A 21,259-nucleotide genomic window follows, 5' to 3' on the forward strand; every position below is an offset into this window, starting at 1 on the left:
GTCTGCATATCACTGTGCTTATTTCTATGGCAATGTTGTTTGTGTCATAATTCGATTTTTGTTTTATGGTTGATTTTATCGCATATAACATTCGATTTATCACATATAACATTCGATTTATCACATAACATTCGATTTATCATAATATAACATTCCGATTTATCACATATAAACATTCGATTTTATCGCATATTATTTGATTTTATATGCAGAAAAGAGAATCGAATGATTCGATGCGTGAATCGAATGAATTCGATCCGGAATCGAATGATGCATCGAATCATTCGAATCACGCATCGAATGATGCATCGAATCATTCGATTCACGCATCGAATGAATTTGAATCGAATTATGAAACAGAATACACACCATATATTTCTGTTGCCATTGAAGAATCTATGTGGTTCATGGGTATTTGTAAAATCTTGTAGGTTCTGGCCAGGCCTATGATACGTTTTATGTGTGCATTGAGTGTGCATGCACTCTAACCTACTGTGTATTTGTGCATGCACAATGGCGTGCGGGCTATGTGTTGCAGCGGTGTATTGGACGGTGTTGAAGTGAAGTTATATCAAACATTAAGACATTGCTGGTACTGGTACTGGTAGGGCTAGTAGTAGTACTGACAAGTTGTATTTATTAACCATCATTTTATTATTGAAACGCCGCCTGTGTTGCAGACGAGTATTTGAACGCCAGAACGGCATTAATTATAGGAAGTTATCGGCAATAATGCCAATAATAGGCGAAACAGAGTAGAGAAACATTAAGACTTCGGTACTAAGTACATTTCGTGTTTATTTACCATTGCTTTTTTGTTATTGAGACGGTCCAAGTGGGGGCCTGTGCGTCAACCAATTCTAATGAAGCCGTGTCACGAGGCCTCACCCCTGTCTGTAAAAACAAACGAAATTCGGCAAAGAGCAGAAGAATCTGCCCGCCAATCACTCGCTTTGTCAATTCATTTAATATGATGATTAGGCAGATCGTATTTAGTCTCTTATAAGCAGACTCAAAGGTACAAGAGTGCTAAGTCGCTATACATCGACGATTTTACTGTCTTTGCTATGAATAGGAATAATTAACTGGCTAATATTTATTAGTCGCGACCGATGCCTCGGCTCCACACTCCCATAATCTGCCCCTCGAGAGCCTGATTTCCACTTCCGGTAACAACGCTATGAGCGCCATCTGGTTTGTACCACGTGACTGCCATAACCCCATTGCCTATGCTAGCCGCGGGTTGAGGAAGGCTGAGTGTAACCCGGAACAATATAGCTCCAAACATCTAGAATTAATAGCACTTGAGTGGGCGGTATGTGATAAGTTTAGAGAATATCTACAATATGGAACTTTCACGGTCCTAACAGATAACAACCCACTTACCTACCTGATGTCAAAGAACATCTTACCTGCTAGAGCAGAGATGGGCTGCTGCCTTGGCAGCATTTGACTTCTCCATCCGATACAGACCAGGGAGAAAGAATGCTAATGCTGATGCTCTGTCCCGGCAAGAAACCCGACCCTGGGATGCCAAGGAAGTACATGCTGTACTCACAGAAACCAACGAGATGACAACTGTTCCTGTCGAAGTACAGACGGCTCTGGTAGAACAGATGCAGAGTTATCGTGTCCCGGATGTGTGTGAGGTGGAAGTAGCTATTCCGTTACCCTCGATATCACTAGACGCTGTTGCTGACATGCAGCATCATGATGCTGTAGTTGGCAAAGTTCTCGAGTACTGGTCCCAAGGCAAGAAGCCGAGTCTACATGTGAGGAAACTGGCAGCTCCTCAGGTTCAACTGTTATTGCGGAAATGGCCGAGACTAGGTAGGTCTGATGGCATCCTTTACAGGAAAGTGCACGACCCTCTACTCGGAGAGATACGACAGATAGTCCTACCACGTAATCTTCAGTCAGATGCCCTCAGCTCGTATGCATGATCAGCATGGACACCAGGGCATAGAAAGGACTGATGCAATGCTTAGAGCACGGTACTATTGGCCGAGGATGATGACTGATATTAAGGACTGGGTAGACAACTGTGAACGTTGTGTTCTGGCGAGACATCGGAAAACTAGGACTCCTCTTGGTTCCATCATGGCATCTCGTCCACTGGAAGTCATATGTATAGACTATACACTGTACTCGAGACATCAACTGACGGGAAGCAAAACGTGCTTGTGCTCACAGATGTATTTACCAAATTGGTAGTTGCAGTACCCACTAAGGATCAGAAAGCTACTACTGTAGCTCGTGTGTTAGTAAGAGTGGTTTCATAAGTACGGTTCACCTTTGAGAATCCACTCTGACCAAGGACGAGACTTTGAGGCAAATGTTGTGCGCGAACTGTGTCAGTTATATGGAGTGCAGAGGTCTCATATGACAAGATGGGAGATATAATCCAATGGGGAACGGACAATGCGAGCGATTTAATCGCACTATGCATGATCTGTTACGTATGTTACCCCCTCACAAAAATTGTCGATGGACTGACTATCTCAGTGAACTTGTGTTTGCATACAACACTTCACCATATGGATCGATGGGATATGCACCATTTTACCTGTTATTGGGGAAAGATGCGCGCACTGTGGCAGATCTCCAGCTTACGCCAACTCTGTCATATACGGATGAAGGGGCTGTTAAAAGTCTATCTGACTGGGTGCAGGTGCACCAACGTAAGCTACGTGATGTGTATGATCATGTGACTGAGAAACTACACCAATCAGCTGAGGCCCGGAAACGGATATACGACAGGACAGCCAAGGAGGCATCTCTAGCCCTTGGAGCTCGCGTGTATCTTCAGCAACTTCTGAAAGGACGTACCAAAATCCAGGACTGTTATAGTGAGAAAGTGTACAGGGTCATTGGGCGACGCGGTGACAGCGATGTGTATGAAATAGAACCATCAGACGGGTTTGGACCTACCAAGTGGGTCAACCGTTGTCAGCTTAGGCCATGTCCTGTCTGCGCTGATCGGGAACAACATATCGGTCTACCAAGATACCAGGAACGACTTTCACCTGTAGGAATTAGGCGAACAAGTCGCCAAAATGCAGGTTCACATCGTAATTTGTATGGACTGCCTATGTCGGCTATCCATGAGTCAATGGAGACTACAGTTTAATCTGGACTTCATGTGTTATCGTTTTATTATTGTGCTATTTTATATAGGAGATGAAATTACTATATCTCTTGGGAAAACCGAACAGTTATGTAGACATTATTCTGGACATTCATTCATAGCATATTTTATGTTCACCTCTTGTTGAGCGTAACCGTTCATGTTATGTAATCGACCATTTGCGTTTGTTAGGGCATACGTTAGTATGTTAACTTTTAAGGGTTAAGACCCCCTGTACCTTATAGCGTTAGTTGATGTTCGAAGTTGGTTTTAGGTTATCGTTGAAATAAAGGGATCGAGGGTGGATGTGGCAGCACTGTGCCAAAATTCACGAGTGTTTAGATACATATTATCGGTATGGATGGCAGCACCTCTCAGTGTTTTAGTTTTGCACTCGTTCCTAATAGTCTGAAAAACGAGGCAGCGTGGTTGTGGGAATGGCACCAGCTTTTTAATTCTTGTCCGAGGGTAAATATTCATTTAATTTCACCCATTTAAGCTCTGTTAAACATTGTCAAAGATTGTGGAAACAGTGTAGTAAATTCTTGAGATTCTCTAGACAATTGGCAGCCCGGATATCCGCGCGAAGCGCGAAAAACGCAGCGTAGCGGCACACTTACACAACTTCGCTGCACCCTTTCCAACACCTTACCCGGGTCCCTTTGGGTATACGCCGAAGCCATATAATCGCTGAATTGAGCAGTTCTGCCCATTGCACGAGGGGTTTGACTACCCAGGTAGCTAGACATTTGCTAGAAATGCTCCAAATTCTTTGTTCGCTACTAGGTGTGCTTTCTTTGCTGTAAAAAAGAGATTTCAAGTTTCTTCTTTGTTTGTTTTTGTTGATCAGTCTAGTACATATGGCGTGCGATAGACGGCGCAACGAGGCTATATGCATAGTAGACTGGTACCCATTCGCCACCTTCACTCTGGCATATATCCTTCGCTACACTCACGTAGTATAGCGTGTCCAACTGTCGACCGGGTACCAGTCTATATGTACACATAGCCTCGTATCCTCGTATCCTCGACAGTTGCACACGCTTTTTCAGTGTAGCGAAGGATACTTGCCCGAGTCAAGGTGGCATGGCAAGACGCTGTTTACTCGACTACACAACAAATTGTGTTTACACATGTCTTCACTCAGGGTGATACAATTGTATCCACACCTACGAATACTTCTATTATTACAAGTACATGTTACAATAATTACTAGTAAGTACTACTACTAGTACTACTAAGTACTAGCACTAGTAGTACTAGTACTAGTTACTACCATGAGCTAATAATGACACTGTGTTACTAGTAAGTTACTAATAATGACGACTCCTGTTACTACTACTAGTACTACTACTAGTACTACTACTACTAGTTACTACTATAGTACTAGAGCTACTACTACTAGTACTAATACTATATAGTATAGTACTACTACTACTACTAGCTCCAAGAAACGCTCTTTGATAGGGTTAGAATACCCCTATACTAGACACAGGCACTTGAAGCGTTTCAATAAAATATAATTCTAACGAAATCTATTTACTACCAAATTCTTCATGCTTCTATAGGCCTACTCTCTTTCACCTATTATTGCCGCTAGTTTCCTGTAAATTTCGTCGAAATCCTACGTCCAACATACGCTGCCGGCTGCCATTGCTCTCGCGGCGCAACTGTTGCATGCTTACAGTAATATATATAGCAGGTAGGAAAGCGTGCTGCCAAAATTCGCTCGACGCTCGCTTGATTTGACACTTTCACAGCACGAATACACATCCAACAGCTTCCATCTTTGTTTCTCCTTCAAGAACAGTGTTCACTTGTTATAAAAACATGTCTCTGTTCGTAACCGATCTGTGTCACGCGAAATCACAGAAAGACTGACGAAATTCTCGCGTTAGCGAACCTTGACCAGTAATGGAAATGGCTGTCAGAATCAGGAAACACCTACCGGCGCTCGTCGTGACCTCATTCTTGCGCCGCAACGCTGCAACGTTTTTGCAACGTTCCAATGGCGAGGCTCGTACTGGAGTTGGAAAGCAGTGCGCCGCCTGCGCGCCACCTATAGCCCATAGACTGGCACTCACGCCCACCTCTCGGCTTAGCTTAGTCACTCGATGGGTAATCGAGGTGGGAGCGAGTCCCAGTCTATATAGCCTTTGTCCTTGCAGCCATTTCCATTACTGGGCAAGGTTCGCGAACGCGAGAATTTCGTCAGACTTTCTGTGATTTCGTGTGACACAGCTCGGTTACAAACAGAGACATGATTTTATAACAAGTAAACACTGTTCATGTCCCAAATGTCTGCCCTGTGTCCCCCACTAAAATTGCGGACTGTTCGCTGGTAGCTATGAATCCGTGCGCCGGCCTATGCATTCGGCGCACTGATCCATAGCTGCCAGTGCTGCATACTGTCGTAGGACGTTCCCGCGGTCGCGTGCGCCTTGCCGCGGAACTGCGCGCAAGATCTGCGCTTAGCGCTTCGGATCAACACCTCCTTTCGGCAATGCTTCTCTAGTATCCCGTCTCATCTGGATGACTTTGAACTGTGGTTAAACAGTACAGATTTAATTGTCATTGAGTAATTTTGTCCCAAACTTGTCGACCTTTATTCTTTGTACATGAGATATAAGTATACCTTGATGGCAGATTCTCATCTATGTTGGACAGTTTATTTGGTCATTGATTTTAATATCAGCGCCAGTGTGTAACTTTTAATGAAACGGGAATTCTGTGGATCATCAGCAGCCTTAAGCTGTGGGGTTTTGCTCTTTATCGGTATAATTATCTGTCCAAGAAAACTTGGAAAGTCAGCCACGAGATTGATGTTAAATTCCCCGATTGCCAATAGGTGGCGGGGCAATCATTTGAAGTTTTGCTAAGTGTAAACAAACTATACTTACTGATGAAGTATTGTCAGTAATTTTGCTGCAATTTATCTCTACTTGCTAAATTCTAGCTGTGTATGTTACCGAGCTTTTAATAGCAACAAGACTATCTGCTATATGATGTCTAACCAGAATTTATTATAAATTTCCCAAATATTATTACAATCGTATATTGCCATGTCTTAGTGCTGCTGCCAGGGTCTATGTCTCTCTGGGGCTCATAGGGTCTATGTCCCCCAGGGTACTGCCGGAACGCACCCTGGGTACGGTCCGGTATACCGGAACGTACCCTGGTCACTATTTGATATGGTTAGGGTTAGGATTAGGGTTAGGATTAGGGTTAGGGTTAGGGTTAGGATTAGGGTTAGGGTTCGGGTTAGGGAGTAGGCGTAGGCGACTCCCTAGACTCGTTAGTGGAGTAGACGAGGTACGGTTTGATACTTTTTATTCGTAATTTCTATTTTAGCTAAATATAGAGCACTTAATTAAAGCTTATATTAGCAAAATATTGAGTTATTATTGTTTATTTTTCAGGCCAGCTGTGGTACAGATAAGAAAATGCCAGTCGTACAGCTTTACCAGCCAGCCAATCCACATGCTCTGAATTTCATGCATGACTATGTTATGCGTTCAGGTGAAGCTTTTCTACGTAAATCTAAGGTACATTGTAACCCTGCTTAACATACATGTTAGCTTGCAAATTTAACTTCAACCTACCAATGCTTTTACAACATACTTGGGTGTGACAATTATTTGGCCATAAAATAAAATATCAAGGTCGATTTTAGGTCAAGGTAAATTTTTGGACAATTACATCCCTCGTTCAAATCTGGGTCGCTCCATAACCTGATCACTCTTCTCACAACACATGCAGCATTAATGTTCACTGGAAAAACTATCATTTTGCTTTTCAGCTGAAAGAAATCTCTGATGACGAGATTAATAAGATCGAAGAAAACACACGGGACCAGTCAGCCAGCAAGCTGTGGAAGGCGGAGCGCAGCAAGCGCATTACCGCGTCGAGGTTCGGATCTATAAACAAAGCAACAGCGCGCCAAAATTCAAAACTATTAGCTGCCAGCATCATCGGGCAAAGATCACTGACTACGCGATACACTAGCCATGGGATCAAATATGAATCTGTAGCGGTTAAGAATTTCGAGAAAGCATCGGGATTGCTGGTGAAGAGATGTGGATTATTTGTTGACAAGGAGTACCCTTTCTTGGCAGCTACTCCAGATGGTGTAGTAGACGATCAAATCATACTCGAAGTAAAGTGTCCATTCGTGGCCAAGAACTATATGATCAACGAAACCACAGTGCCTTATCTAAAACGCGAATGTAATGGCAAATTAACATTAAGTACATCACATGATTACTATGCTCAAGTGCAAGGCCAGTTAAGATGCTCAAAGAGAGAACAATGTTATTTTTGTGTTTTTACACTGAAAGATTTCAAAATATTTACAATTAAGCGCAATGAAAAGTTTATTGATGACATGCTGCAGAAACTAAAATTGTTTTATAATAATACATTCGAACCAGTGAACTTGAGTGCCACAAATGGACACTTTACTTCGAGTATGCTTTGATCGTCTACTACAGCTGTGCTCACATTGTATTTGTATTCTTTGTATTGATTGTAACTGTCATTCTGAGAGGCATTATTGCAGTTTTTATAGATTTCCGTTATCAGTATTGAAGCCGCGTATCTATAAACGTACATTGTAGTATTGATGACAACGTTATCAGTATTGAAGCCGCGTATCTATAAACGTACATTGTAGTATTGATGACAACGTTATTAGTATTAAAGCAGCGTATCTATAAACGTACATTGTAGTATTGATGACAACGTTATCAGTATTGAAGCAGCGTATCTATAAACGTACATTGTAGTATTGATGACAACGTTATCAGTATTATATATTATATACATCAATTATATTATAATTTATTAACATTTTATATAGTAGCGCAGTAGCCGCTAAATAAGTAAGATTCAAGGCAAGGCCTCATCTAAAATAAGTAAGATTCAGAGCAGAGTTTACTGACATACCTCATGCAGTAGTGGAATGAACTAACTGCCTTGACCACGTTATGGTCACCTACTTCCCGTACTGATATAAGCCACCGATTCAAACCTGCACGCACGCTGCTTCCTGCTACTACTACACATCGTCAAGTCAGTGAGATATGCTTGCTTATACTCTGTGCGTTATTTAGTTAAGTTTCGTAAACTTGTTGACGGTTCACAGCATTGAGTGTCACTATTGCACACGCATAGTGCTATATGTGCAGTGCTAGAGAAACTCGTAAAAATTCAGGTAGCCCGGATATGAAAAGTCGGGCCAGTGAAAGTTTTAATTAACTGGCCCGAAACAAAGTTAGGTAGCCCGACAAAATTACCTGCACCATGCGCAAGGAAAAACTGTGGTAGAGACCGTAGAGTGTTTGTAGGGAAATATGTTATAATGGTGCTTAGAACTTAGAAGTAATTTGTTTTGGTAGCAATTGAGACAATTGATAAAAACAACCTATAGAATTATTTGTGATGAAAAAGTACACTTTTTATTAACGAAGTTGTATGAAATATAAACATATAAAAAAGGAATTTTTTAACAAGATACAAACATGAAACAAAACAATTAAATAAGGAAAAGCATTCATCGCTGCATTAATTGCTAGGTGAAAAATCTACACATTTTACACATCTAACAGCAGTACTCCAGGATCAACTCGTCAACTGTTCTTTCGTCCAATTCTGAGTCTGCGCCAGAATCCTTGTCACTAGGAGACAAGCTAGTGTCACTGTCCACACTGCCTACAAGTTCTTGAAATTGAGCACCACTGCTTGTGCTGGGCTGAACATCAGGATCTTGGTCGTGTTGTGCCTGCAAGCCCATGCCCATAGTGGCACTGGCTGTAGCAGCTGCCTTGTTCTGCATTTTTTTCTTGCTCTCTTTTTGCCCTTCCCAAAACAAAGGCCTTCGTACACCCCCCTGATTCCAAAGATGTATTGCTGGCAAGGGATCAAACGTTTCGATGGGAGGTGAGTGAAGTTGAATCATTAGTAGGTTAGAGAGTGATAATTCCCCAAGACTTGACCTTATGTCCGTCTTCACTGCCTTAACCATTCGAAAGCCTCGCTCACATTCTGCACTGGCACCTGGCAGGGATAAAATTAAATCTATCAAAACCAATATTTGTTGGTACTGATCGGGATAGAGCCGATTAACGCGCTCCCAGGTGAGGGACTTCATGTTAGCTGCCTGGCTGCTATAAATCGCAGCTTTTAGAGCGCACCATTCTATTGCTGCCTCAGCAGCATCTACCCCAGCCGTCTCAAGGACTGACTGGTAGTGGCAGGTAAGCACTTTGATGCAGTCTTCACCAAAGCCTTGAATTTCTACTAGGTCTTCGGGTAGTGGCCAAACCTTAAAATTAGCCACTTTCATGGCTTCAATAATGCCTGGCATTTCAAACCTGTCATCAAGACTTGTTGTCAGCCTGATAATTAATTGCTGTTTGCTAGCATGGAACTGTGCTCCTACAACCTGTACTGCACCGTCACAAAAAATCGACTTGGCCTTGGTTAGATATGGGCCATCATGTTCTTCAAAGTGCTGTATCAGAGCTTTCGCCTCTGCTACTGACCCATGTATGACGGCAGCAGATGCATTTCTTTCCTGAAAAACAAGTGACAGTCTGCTTAGGACTGTCAACACGTCTGCCAGGTTGTGGAGGTAAAGCACTGTATCTAAATGTGTCATGAGCTGCAAGAGGCCTGCTGCTTTGCCACTTGTTGAACATGAAACACGCTCGATTGGAGTCATTGGACGGACCACCTGCTCCAAGTGTACCTTTATTGCATCATAACCAGCAAAAAAGTTTTTTAGTGCCCGGAGGAGGTGAGCTACCCATCTTGTTCCACCCACACGAGTTGGCATAAAAGGTTTTTGGCCCAGGCTAGAAAATGCTGCTTTTAAATTTGATCGGTTCAGGGCACTGTTGTGATACAGGTAATAGAGCCCCTGCAGCAAAGTGATGGCTTTCTTGTCTAAAGGTACTACTTTAATGGCATCTTTATACGCTAACTCTAGCTTGTGAGCATAGCAGTGGATTGCTATTGAACAAGGCTGCTCCTGTCGCAGCAGTGCGGCCACACCATTATTGATACCGAGCATCACTGCAGCGCCATCACTGCCCATGCCAACAATCTTCTTTCTTACATCTTCCCATTCCAAACTAGTGGCTTCAACTGACCTTTTCATGGCCCTAAATATAGTCAGAGCATCACCTTTTGGGACAATGGCACACTTGAGGAAGTGCACTGTTATTGTGCCCTTTATGCACATTCGAATGTAAAAAATTTCATTCTCCTGCACGCTTACATCAGTGGTGCCATCTGAGAGAATGGAGACAAAATTTGTCTCCAGAAGTTTATCCTTTAGGTGCTCCATTTCTACTGATGCAATGGCATCTATGAACTGGTGAGCGGCCTTATCATTTAGATAAGTACTGCCAACATCCAAGCCCTTCGCTTGATCTAATTTTGCCATCCATACAAAATCAGTGTATGGCCTCCCAGCCAGAGCCAGTGCATGAGCATTATGAAATAACTTTTCCAGTCTTGACATGGTGGCCTCGTTCATGTTCTGTATCATGAGCTCTGCTTCTGTCTTGCCTGGTGGAGCTTGCCGATTAGCAATAATCTTGGCTGCACGGCTGTGTATTTCACTAGCTTCGTGGATTTTCACCGATTCAAGTTTGCTGATTTGCAGCCCTTAATGAAAGTGTGTCATTGCTTGAAAAGCAGATGTGCACCAGGTACAATTCATCACAGGCTCTTGGTGATCTATCTTAAGCCATGTCCTGCCTTTTTTCCATGCCTCCTGCATTGTTCTTGGCTTCCTTGTTGTTCATACCTATATTATTAATACATATTATAATATATAAAGCTAGCAGCAATAATAATATACTAAACCGTGGTAAAACATAATGTTTGTCAGAAAAAATGATTGCTGGGACTTGTCTAATCTCCTTATTATCCCTATTTAGAAGTGTTGGTGCAATTTAATTACTGTAAAGTGTAAAATAATTTAGCGCTGAATATATACTATAACCCATATTTTCAGTAATATAAATTTAGATATGATATATATATATATATATATATATATATATATATATATAATATATATTATCAATATTATGACAATATACATACATGTATATACATGCATCAGAGCTTTAACAGTGTTTTAACAGCTGTTTTTAAACACTGTTTTAAATTCTTGTCTCCGAAATATTTCACATTTAGGGAGTATTTCACTGTTTGGAAACGTATATTACCCTCATTTACTCTTTAGTTTCATGCAAATAGTTACTATTGAATGAACACTAAAATTTACTTTAAACAATCTTAAAACCTAGTCAATGCTATTATACTTGATAAAAAACATTATAGTTACATTTACTCACTTTCTAGCTTTTTTACTGAGCGAACTCCCACTTGGAACCTGCTTTAAAAACGCCCAAGATCCGCTTGCCATTTTCTGTATATTTTGTCCGATTATAAATATAATTTTGAATTTGTATACAATCGCTTAGCAACATAGTATCGTCAGGATCGACGGTGTCTTGTTTTCAACCGCTAGATGGCAGTAGACGCGAGTTCTAGTTAACACGAAATGGCCGCCCCCAGCTAAACTTTAATCGACTGCCGAAACATTTTCAGCATTTGAGTTATCATACTACAGTTATTTTTTTTGGTTTTCAAATAATGTTTTATGACTTTGGCTAATGATATTTGACATTATTTTTTCCGGAGAGTAGGAAAAATCTGGAAAATTTGAATCGCCCAAGAAGAAAAAAATCGGGGCGACCTCCTATGGTTGTTTTAGCATGTTTTACTCGCCCGGTGTACTTCCAGTCGCCTGGTGCGGACCGGGCGACCGTCCATTTCGAGCACTGATGTTGCTAATTGATATGAAATTCATATGATATTCTATGTTTTAATTTTTTTTTCTTTCTTCATCGTATTATGATGTATCGACAACAACCATTGTTAAGTGTTCGGCACAACATATCTAACCAGCACACTTAATTCGATCACAAATATTATATATGTGATTAAATATTCTTTTATTTGCACAATTTTGTTTGGCCATTTATCTTTATGAATGTTTTTCTTAAGCTAGGACACTGTCTATATCATTCTGACTTTATTTATTTTCTCTCCTGTTTACGGTACATGCTAACTACGGGCCAGCGATACAGAATCGCTAGTGTGTCCTAGGCCTTTATCATCCATTTGTATAATGCAGGGCCTGGAGTTTAAATAAGCTGCTATCACTGTGCTTATTTTCTATGGCATAGTTGTTTGTGTATAAATTCGATTTTGTTTTAGGTTGACTTTATCGCATATCAACATTCGATTTATCACATATAAAACATTCGATTTTATCACATATAACATTCGATTATCAAATATAACATTCGATTATCACACATATTATTTGATTTTATATCAGAAAGAGGAATCCGAATGATTCCGATGCATTCATTCGATCCACGCATCCGAATGCATTCGTAATCACAGGCATGCGAATCATTTGATTCACGCATCGAATGATTCGTTCACGGCATCGAATAATGCATCGATCATTCGATGCGTGAATTCGAATCATTCGAGTGCGTGAATCAGAATGATTCTGATGCTGAATCGGAATGATTCGATGCGGTGAATCGAATGATGATTCGAATCATTTGATTCACGCATCGATGATGTCGATTGCATCATTCGACTGCGCCGAATCGAATGATTCGATGTCGCGAATCGAATCATTTCGATGCATCATTCGATGTATATCAGAACCATCGATATCGTTTCGCATCGAATGATGCATTCGAATCATTCGATGGCGTTGAATCAAATGATTCGATGCCATCATTCGATTCACGCATGCGATCATTCGATTCACGCATCGAATGATGCATCGAATCATTTCGATGCGTTAAGATCGAATCATTCGATGCGTGATCGAAATGATTCGATGCGTGAATCGGAATGCATTTCGATCGTGAATCGAATGATGCATCGAATCATTTCGATTTCCACGCATCGCAATGATGCATCGAATCAATTCGATTCTACGCATCGAATGAATACAATTTGAATCGAAATTATGAACACGATACACACCATATATTTACTGTTGCCATTAAGAATTTTATGTGGTTCATGGGTATTTGTAAAATCTTGTAAGGTTTTGGCCAGGCCTGTATGATCGTTTATGTGTGCATTGACGTGTGGATGTCACTCTAACCTATACTGGTGGGTATTTGTGCATTGCACAATGCGGCGTGCGGGCTATGTGTTGCAGCGGTGATTGGACGGTGTTGAAGTGAAGTTATATCAAACATTAAGACTATTGCTGGTACTGGTACTGGTAGGCTAGTAGTAGTCACTGGGACAAGTTTGTATTTATTAACCATCATTTAATTATTGAAACGCCGCCCTGTGTTGGCAGACGGAGTATTTTGAACGCCAGAACGGCATTAAATTATAGGAAGTTATCGCCAATAATGCCAAATAATAGGCGAAACCAAGAGGTAAGAGAAAACATTAAGACTTCGTTAAAGGACATTTCGTGTTTATTTACCATTGTTTTTTGTTATTGAGACTGGTTCCAAAGTGCCTGGTGCGTCACCCAGATGTATGAGAGGTGTCACGATGTAAACAAACGAAATTCGGAAGGAGCAGAAGATCGGCTCGGCCATCACGCTTCGTAATATCATTTATAGATGATAGCAGATCGTAAATAGTCTTTTAACAGACTCAGTACAAAAGTGCTAGTTCTAATACATCACGAATTTGACTGTCTTTGTATGATGGAAAATAACTGCTAATATTTAATTAGTTCGGAGATTGCTGTCCCACTGCATAAACTGCCTGAAGTGAATTTCCACTTCCGGTAACAACGCTATTGAGCGCCATCTGGTTTGTACCACGTGACTGCCCATAACCCCATTGGTGCGAGGGGGCGACAGGAATGCACTGCTCGCCACCAGAGTGCGCTGCACGTTGCCATAATCGAGACTTACCTAGAACTCTCACGTCGGTGCGTTTTCTAATCTTAGCCCTGTTAATAGATGTGGGAAGCACTTTCCACAGTAGCCACCACACTGCCCCCGCACGACACGTCCCTTCTGCAAGGCAAACAGAGAGTGAGAGGTTAGAGAGAGAGAGAGTGAGAGATAGAGAGATGGGGGAAGGGAGGGAGTGAGGGAGGGAAAGAGGGAAAGAGAGAGAGAGAGAGAGAGACAGAGCGAGAAACAAAGACAAGAACAATAATGGGAGGCTCAACTTCGTGTGCGAGATTCGTTCATGTGTTGACGTGGCGATGGAATGCGAAACTGGGGAACAGTTAGGCGTGGTTGTTTTGTTATAGTTGGGATGCATGTGCAGACATCGATGTGGGGAGGAAAGTGCAATCACAGTGCAGGGTCTACCTACACCAGTTATAGTGAGGACAGGTTAGGTCCACAGGGGTTCTTAACCTGTGATCCATAGATCCCTTTGGGGTCCATGGATGGGCTTCAGTGGGTCAGTGAACCAGGAGCGTGCAAAATTTTCTGATTATGTGCTTATGTGTATTTTTCTGAGAAGGAGTCCGTATAGCTTTCACCAGATTCTCAAAGGAGTCCATTACTCAAGAAAAGGTTAAGAACCACTAGGTTAGGACGAACGGGTGTGTGTGTGTGGGGGGGGGGGTCCTATGTTACTTAGAGTGGAGACAGGTTAGGATGAGGCGGGTGTGTGTGGTGGAGGGTACGGGTCGTAGGTTAGGTTAGGTAGGGTAGGGTAGTAGGTAGGAGTAGGCGGTCGGNCCCTCGCCCCTCGCCTCCCCCCTCGCCCACCGCCCCCTTCCCCTCGCCCTCGCCTCCCCCCCTGCCACCACCCCCTTCCCTGCCCTGCCTCTTCCCCTGCCACCACCCCCCTTCCCTGCCCTGCCTCTTCCCCTGCCACCACCCCCTTCCCTGGCCTGCTCCCCGGCACTCACTGATGACGGTGAACGTGGTGATGTTGAAGCGTATCTTGCGGAACGTGCTGAGGCCGCCGTGCGGGTTCAGCTCCTTGGCGCAGTTGCAGCCGACGTAGCGCGTGCCGTTGTAGGGGCAGGTGAGCGGGTGGTTGAGCCGCTTCTGGTAGATCTCAGAGTAGTTCTCCGAGTCACCAGCAGGTAGCGTGATGTACTCCTTTGGGTCGCTAGAGTCCATGTTGTGGCAGTACACCTGAAGCCGAAGCAACAAGCATGAAGAAAGCCATGACGATAGAGGAAGCCATGATGATAGAGGAGGCCATGATGATAGAGGAGGCCATGATGATAGAGGAGGCCATGATGATAGAGGAAGCCATAATGATAGAGGAAGCCATGATGATAGAGGAAGCCATAATGATAGAGGAAGCCATAATGATAGAGGAGGCCATGATGATAGAGGAAGCCATGATGATAGAGGAAGCCATAATGATAGAGGAGGTCATAACGATAGAGGAAGCCATGATGATAGAGGAGACAATAATGATAGAGGAAGCCATGATGATAGAAGAGGTCATGACGATAGAGGAGGCCATGTTGATGGAGGACGCCATGAGAATAAAGTAAGTAATGAGAAGAAAGGAAGCCACAAGAATAAAAGAAGCCATTGAAATAAAGGATGTCATGTGGATAAAGGAAGTCATGGGGATAGAGGAAGTCATAGGGATAAAGGGAGCCACAAGAATGAGGGAGGCTATAATGAGGATGGAATTTATGACATACATGAATGCTAAACAGTGTACTGACGATAAAGGGTCAACTAACGTTAGCAGTTCAGCCACCCGATAGATTCAATGCATCACACAATAAGCTAGGCGAATCTACAATGGTTGATGTCCTTGGATATGCACACCTCCTAGAGCCAGCACAAAGTCTTTATTTGACACGCCAGGATAGAGATTGCATCATCGAGCCACGGCTGAGACATACCTTAATAAAGCCGCCATTGACATAGATGTTGTAGTCGTCATCACGCGTTACCTCGGATACCTTCTTCAGCTCTGCACAGCTAGAAGCATAGCCTGGCGACGAAAGAAACACTGTCGTCATGACAACGTGCATCCAGGCAGCAGACGCATCCATGTGACTACCGCATCGTTATCGTGTTAACGCCACGTGTGGTATACTTAGATCAACAGGAATGCACGCACATACATGCGTTTCACACACGCGCACACGCAGACCCATGCACATGAGCACGCACACACTCACACCCCCACACACGCACGCACGCATGTACGCACCCACTCACATCAATATGAAACCAACATGCAGGCACGCACGCACGCACGCACGCACACACTCACACCCACACACACACGCACGCACGCATGTACGCATCCACTCACACCAATGTAAAACCACATGAGCACGCACACACACACACACTCACACCCACACACACACGCACGCACGCATGTACGCACCCACTCACACCAATGTGAAACCACATGAGCACGCACACACTCACACCCGCACACACACACAACAACACACACACACACACACACACACACACACACACACACACGCATGTACGCACCCACTCACACCAGTGTGAAACCACATGCACGCACGCACGCAAGCACACACTCACACCCACACACACGCACGCACGCATGTACGCACTCACTCACACCAGTGTAAAACCACATGGACGCACGCACGCACGCATGTACAACCCCACTCATACCAATGTGAAACCACACGCATGTACGCACCCACTCATACTAATATGAGCCCACATGCACGCACGCACGCACGCATGTACGCATCCACTCACACCAATGTAAACCCACATGCACGCACGCACGCACGCACGCACGCCCACATGTACAAAACCACTCATACCAATGTGAACCCACATGCACGCACGTACGCAGACGTGCACGCACGCACGCCCACGCGCACACTCACAGGGGTTCTGGTTGCACTCTTCCCTATAGAGCGGCCGCAGCTTCCGATCGCACTGACTCTCGTCTACAGGCGCCCCCTGGTGGTCAGTGCAGGTGATGTCACGGAGCTTGACCCCAGTTCCACAGGTCACTGAGCACTGCAATGAGAAATAACTCATCACTAGATACGTGTCTCACTATGCCAGACACACAGATGCAAACATGCACACACATATTATGCTTAAGCACATGCATACACTTGCACGCACGCAGGCACGCATGCATGCACGCACGCACACAATATATATATATATATATATATATATATATCATCTATATCATATATATCATCNTGCCAGGTTAGCAGGGATGCTGGCATAGAAAGATGCTAGGTTAGTAGGGATGCTGGCATAGAAAGATGCTAGGTTAGTAGGGATGCTGGCATAGGAAGATGCTAGGTTAGTAGGGATGCTGGCATAGGAAGCTGCTAGGTTAGTAGGGATGCTGGCATAGAAAGATGCTAGGTTAGTAGGGATGCTGGCATAGGAAGATGCTAGGTTAGTAGGGATGCTGGCATAAGAAGATGCTAGGTTAGTATGGATGCTGGCATAGGNAGATGACGGTTAGCCACGAATGCTGGGGTGCGACACAGTGAGCGTGGAATCACAGGAATGAAGAAATCACAGAAATCACAGGAATGCAGAGATGACCAGGATGTCAGAATAGCGGGGATGTTGGAATAGCAAGGAAGCTGGGATCCTGAGATAATATAGGGAATTTGTGGGGTCACGGGGATAACCGGAAGGTTGGAATCACGCGGGGTAAAGGAGGTAACAGGGAAGCTGAGAACATATGGTGGATGACTGGGTAAGTCGGAAGGTAGTGATCACAGGGATGCAGGAATGGTCAGCCGGATCCTGGCACAAGCAAGATGCCAGGTTAGTAGGGATGCTGGCATAGGAAGATGCCAGGTTAGTAAGGATGCTGGCACAGGAAGATGCCAGGTTAGTAGGGATGCTGTCATAAGAAGATAGATGCTAGGTTAGCAGGGATGCTGGCATAAGAAGCTGCTAGGCTAGTAGGGATGCTGGCATAGGAAGATGTTAGGTTAGTTGGGATGCTGGCATAGGAAGCTGCTAGGTTAGCAGGGATGCTGGCACAGGAAGATGCTAGGTTAGTAGGGATGCTGGCATAGGAAGATGCTAGGTTAGTAGGGATGCTGGCATAGGAAGATGCTAGGTTAGTAGGGATGCTGTCATAAGAAGATAGATGCTAGGTTAGCAGGGATGCTGGCACAGGAAGATGCTAGGTTAGTAGTGATGCTGACATAGGAAGATGCTAGGATAGCAGGGATGCTGGCATAGGAAGCTGCTAGGTTAGTAGGGATGCTGACAACACCTTCGTTCATAGGCACCGTGTCTAATGTTGTCGTCACCGCCATCGTCATCGTCATCCACATCCTCATAATTATCCTCATGCTGATCTATATACTCCTACTTATCGTCATTATCATCGTCATCGTTATCGTCATCGTCATCCTCATCGTCATCGTCATCCTCATCCTCATCATCATCCTCATCCTGATCCATATACCTAAACTCATCGTCATTGTCATCGTCATCGTCGTCGTCATCGTCACCGTCAGCGCCGTCACTAGCGCCATCAACGCTGTCGCATCTACCATCGTCGTCATCGTCCGTCAAACGTGTGCTGGATGCTTTAGCGTTTTCACTATTTATAGCGCCATCTCTGAGTGCAGCCCCATTTCTACCTCCCGACCCTCTCTGTTCTGCCCCTTTTGCTCCCACTCTCCCCGTCTATCGCTTTATCCCCTGCCCTCAATCTCTCTGTCATGTGCACACACACACTCTCTCTTTTGCCTCCCCCTTCTCTCCCTCTCGCCCTCTTGCCCTATTCCCCATCCCATTTGCCTTCACCTAGATTTACTCGACGATATTGGCGTTTCTGCACGCTCTATTTCACCTTAGCCATCATTTCAGTTGTGCGAGGGTCTGGGTGTGCGTGGTAGCAGGGGAAAGGTCATGCGCGTGCCCGTGCTCGCGTATGAGTGGGGAATTGCGTGCGTGTGTGTGTGTGTGTACGTGTGTTTGTGTGGTGTGTGTGTGTGTGTGTGTGTGTGGTGTGTGTGTGTGTGTGTGCGTGTGTGTGTGTGTGTGTGTGTGTGTGTGTGTGTGTGTGTGTGTGTGTGTATTGCGCACTCTATTATAGCGTTTTAGTCTCTCTACATTTTCAACGCCTGTTCGATTCGCTTTCAGAGCCACGGATTCAGCAGCGGTGACCGCCTACACGCGTAGGTGGCTCAGCGTGCAGGGCCAGTGCGTGATGACCACACCGCACCCACCCTACGCACGCACACGCTCTCAATCGGTGGCTGTACAACGGCAACCGCTGGCCGCTATCGCAGCAGCGTCCGTGGCCGCAATTTGACCCACGGTCAGCTGCGTGACCACGTGCACACGCCGCGGACATAATGGCGGCGATTTCACGTCGACGTGGGAAACGGCGCGGCGACCAGCGTCCAGGGGGTGGAGGGAGGGGCGATCGGGGCAAAAGGCGGGGGGTGGTGGCGGGGGAGGGGAATTTTATTTCCCTTACGGGAGATATTGAATGTTTCAGTGAAGCTGCGCTGGGTGGGTAGCGCTTTCACATACCCACGCACCTAGTTGTGTGTGGACGCGCGCAGCGCCGCGCGTGTTGTGTGTGTGTGTGTGTGTGTGTCGTGTGTGTGTGAGTGTCGTTTGTGTGTGTGTGTGTGTGTGTGCGCGTGCGTGGGCGTGCGTGCGTGCGTAGTGCGTGCGTGCGGTGCGGTAGCCGTGCGTGCGTGCGTGCGGAGTGGCGTGTGTGCCGTGTGTGTGTGTGTGTGTGCGTACATGTGTGCGTGCGTGCGTGTGTCGTGTTCGTACATGCGTGCGAGTGCGCCAAGTGGCGTGCATACTGCGCGTGCGTGCGTGCGTGGCGCGTGCGTGCGTGGCGGTGCGTGCATCGCGGTGCGTGCGTACGTGAATGGGGGAGATGAACCGATGTAAAGCTCTGACTTCAATTGCCTGCCTGCTGCCTGCTGCAATGTGTTGTGCGCGCCCCAGCGCGCTGGCTACACCTGCTACACGCTGCTGGCGACAGGCAGCTCGTTAGCAGTAGCACACACTTTACACACGGCGCGCGAGGGGCGAGCGTGAAGCCAGCCAGCGATAGATCCATCCTTCACTGCATCCTCCTCCTCCTGCCAAGCATCTCGGCTATATTCCCCATGGGCATCGCTTGACGTGTAAGTGCGCGAGTTTACCGTGCATCAATCTCCATCTGCGTGTGCGAGCGTGCATGCGTGCGTGAACGTGTGTGTGTTTATGTGCGTGTGTGCGTGTGTGTGTGTGTGTGTGTGTGTGTGTGTGTGTGTGTGTGTGTGTGTGTGTGTGTGTGTGTGTGTGTGTGTGTGTGTGTGTGTGTGTGTGTGTGTGTGTGTGCGTGCGCGCGTGTTGTGTGTGCGTGCGTATATTTAATTCCCCCCCCCCAGTCACAGATATGGTCGCTATCTAGCTAATGTTATCATCAGAGGCGCAGCATTTCACTCGGCCATTGCGTCTACTCGCCGATACCCCTTCCGCTGACCAAATTGACCATTAAAGCCGTCAATTAGAACTGACAACTCGCCCGCTGCCGCCACCACCGGCTTGGCTAACACTTTCCCACACGTCTGGCGGCTGCGCTCCTGGTCTTGCGCTCCGGGCGCCTTCCCCAGTCTGCCCAAAATAGTCTCCCAAGTAGCTCTTCATATTAGCTCGGGGGATGTATCACAGCTGTGTCCGCAACGACTTGACCCATATCGCCGGTCGCCTGGGCATCGGTGCCGATCGCCTACTCGGCGCCCCCGCAGGGCGAGAAGCCGCCGCTCAGAGCGGGGCCGCGCGAGCTGTGCTAACAAACATTTTGTCACCGATGGCCACGTTCTGCCCCCTCTCACCCTCTCACCCTCTCACCCTCTCACCCTCTCACCCTCTCACCCTCTCACCCTCTCACCCTCTCACCCTCTCACCCTCTCACCCTCTTACCCTCTCACCCTCTCTTTCTCTTACCCTCTCACCCTATCTCTCTCTTGCTCTTTTCTCTCTGGCGCTCTATCCCTCTTTCTCTCTCGCGCGCGCTCTCTCTCTCTCTTTCTCTCTCTCTGGCGCTCTTTCCCTCTTTCTCTCTTGTCTCCCCTCTCTTTTCTCTCTCTCTCTCTCTCTTTCT

The 21,259-nt window shown here is 45.4% G+C and overlaps 3 protein-coding genes across 3 annotated transcripts; 1 reads left to right on the forward strand and 2 right to left on the reverse strand.

Moving 5' to 3' along the window:
• The first annotated feature begins 6,470 nt into the window (after window positions 1-6,470).
• On the forward strand, window positions 6,471-7,604 carry LOC106815870. Its single transcript, XM_014820394.1, has 2 exons — window positions 6,471-6,672; window positions 6,927-7,604. The coding sequence occupies exons 1-2, from the start codon at window positions 6,571-6,573 to the stop codon at window positions 7,602-7,604; spliced, it is 780 nt and encodes a 259-aa protein (XP_014675880.1). The 5' UTR covers window positions 6,471-6,570.
• A 1,057-nt stretch (window positions 7,605-8,661) lies between these two features.
• Window positions 8,662-10,921, reverse strand: LOC106815872 (zinc finger protein 862-like). The gene has a single exon (XM_014820396.1). It carries the CDS (start codon window positions 10,677-10,679, stop codon window positions 8,727-8,729), a length of 1,953 nt encoding a protein of 650 aa, XP_014675882.1. The 5' UTR covers window positions 10,680-10,921; the 3' UTR covers window positions 8,662-8,726.
• Window positions 10,922-13,933: 3,012 nt separating this feature from the next.
• On the reverse strand, window positions 13,934-18,695 carry LOC106815871 (A disintegrin and metalloproteinase with thrombospondin motifs 9-like). Its single transcript, XM_014820395.1, has 6 exons — window positions 18,605-18,695; window positions 17,643-17,770; window positions 17,034-17,169; window positions 16,047-16,138; window positions 15,081-15,312; window positions 13,934-14,094 (listed from the first exon to the last, which is right to left on the reverse strand). Exons 1-6 carry the CDS (start codon window positions 18,693-18,695, stop codon window positions 13,934-13,936), a joined length of 840 nt encoding a protein of 279 aa, XP_014675881.1.
• Between the last annotated feature and the right edge of the window lie 2,564 nt (window positions 18,696-21,259).

The sequence above is a fragment of the Priapulus caudatus genome, unplaced genomic scaffold (assembly GCF_000485595.1).
Source record: "Priapulus caudatus unplaced genomic scaffold, Priapulus_caudatus-5.0.1 Scaffold1222, whole genome shotgun sequence".
NCBI lineage: Eukaryota > Metazoa > Priapulida > Priapulimorpha > Priapulimorphida > Priapulidae > Priapulus > Priapulus caudatus.

Bases quoted from the DNA above. Each gene is read 5' to 3' on its own strand.
- LOC106815870 (XM_014820394.1), top strand. From the start codon at position 6,571: ATGCCAGTCGTACAGCTTTACCAGCCAGCCAATCCACATGCTCTGAAT. The intron at 6,673-6,926 runs GTACATTGTAAC...TTTGCTTTTCAG, and splicing joins CTTTTCTACGTAAATCTAAG to CTGAAAGAAATCTCTGATGA.
- LOC106815872 (XM_014820396.1), bottom strand. From the start codon at position 10,679: ATGATACAGAACATGAACGAGGCCACCATGTCAAGACTGGAAAAGTTA.
- LOC106815871 (XM_014820395.1), bottom strand. From the start codon at position 18,695: ATGGTAGATGCGACAGCGTTGATGGCGCTAGTGACGGCGCTGACGGTG. The intron at 17,771-18,604 runs GTATATGGATCA...ATATTATCTCAG, and splicing joins GACAATGACGATGAGTTTAG to GATCCCAGCTTCCTTGCTAT. The intron at 14,095-15,080 runs GTGAGTGCCGGG...GGCAACGTGCAG, and splicing joins CACCACGTTCACCGTCATCA to CGCACTCTGGTGGCGAGCAG.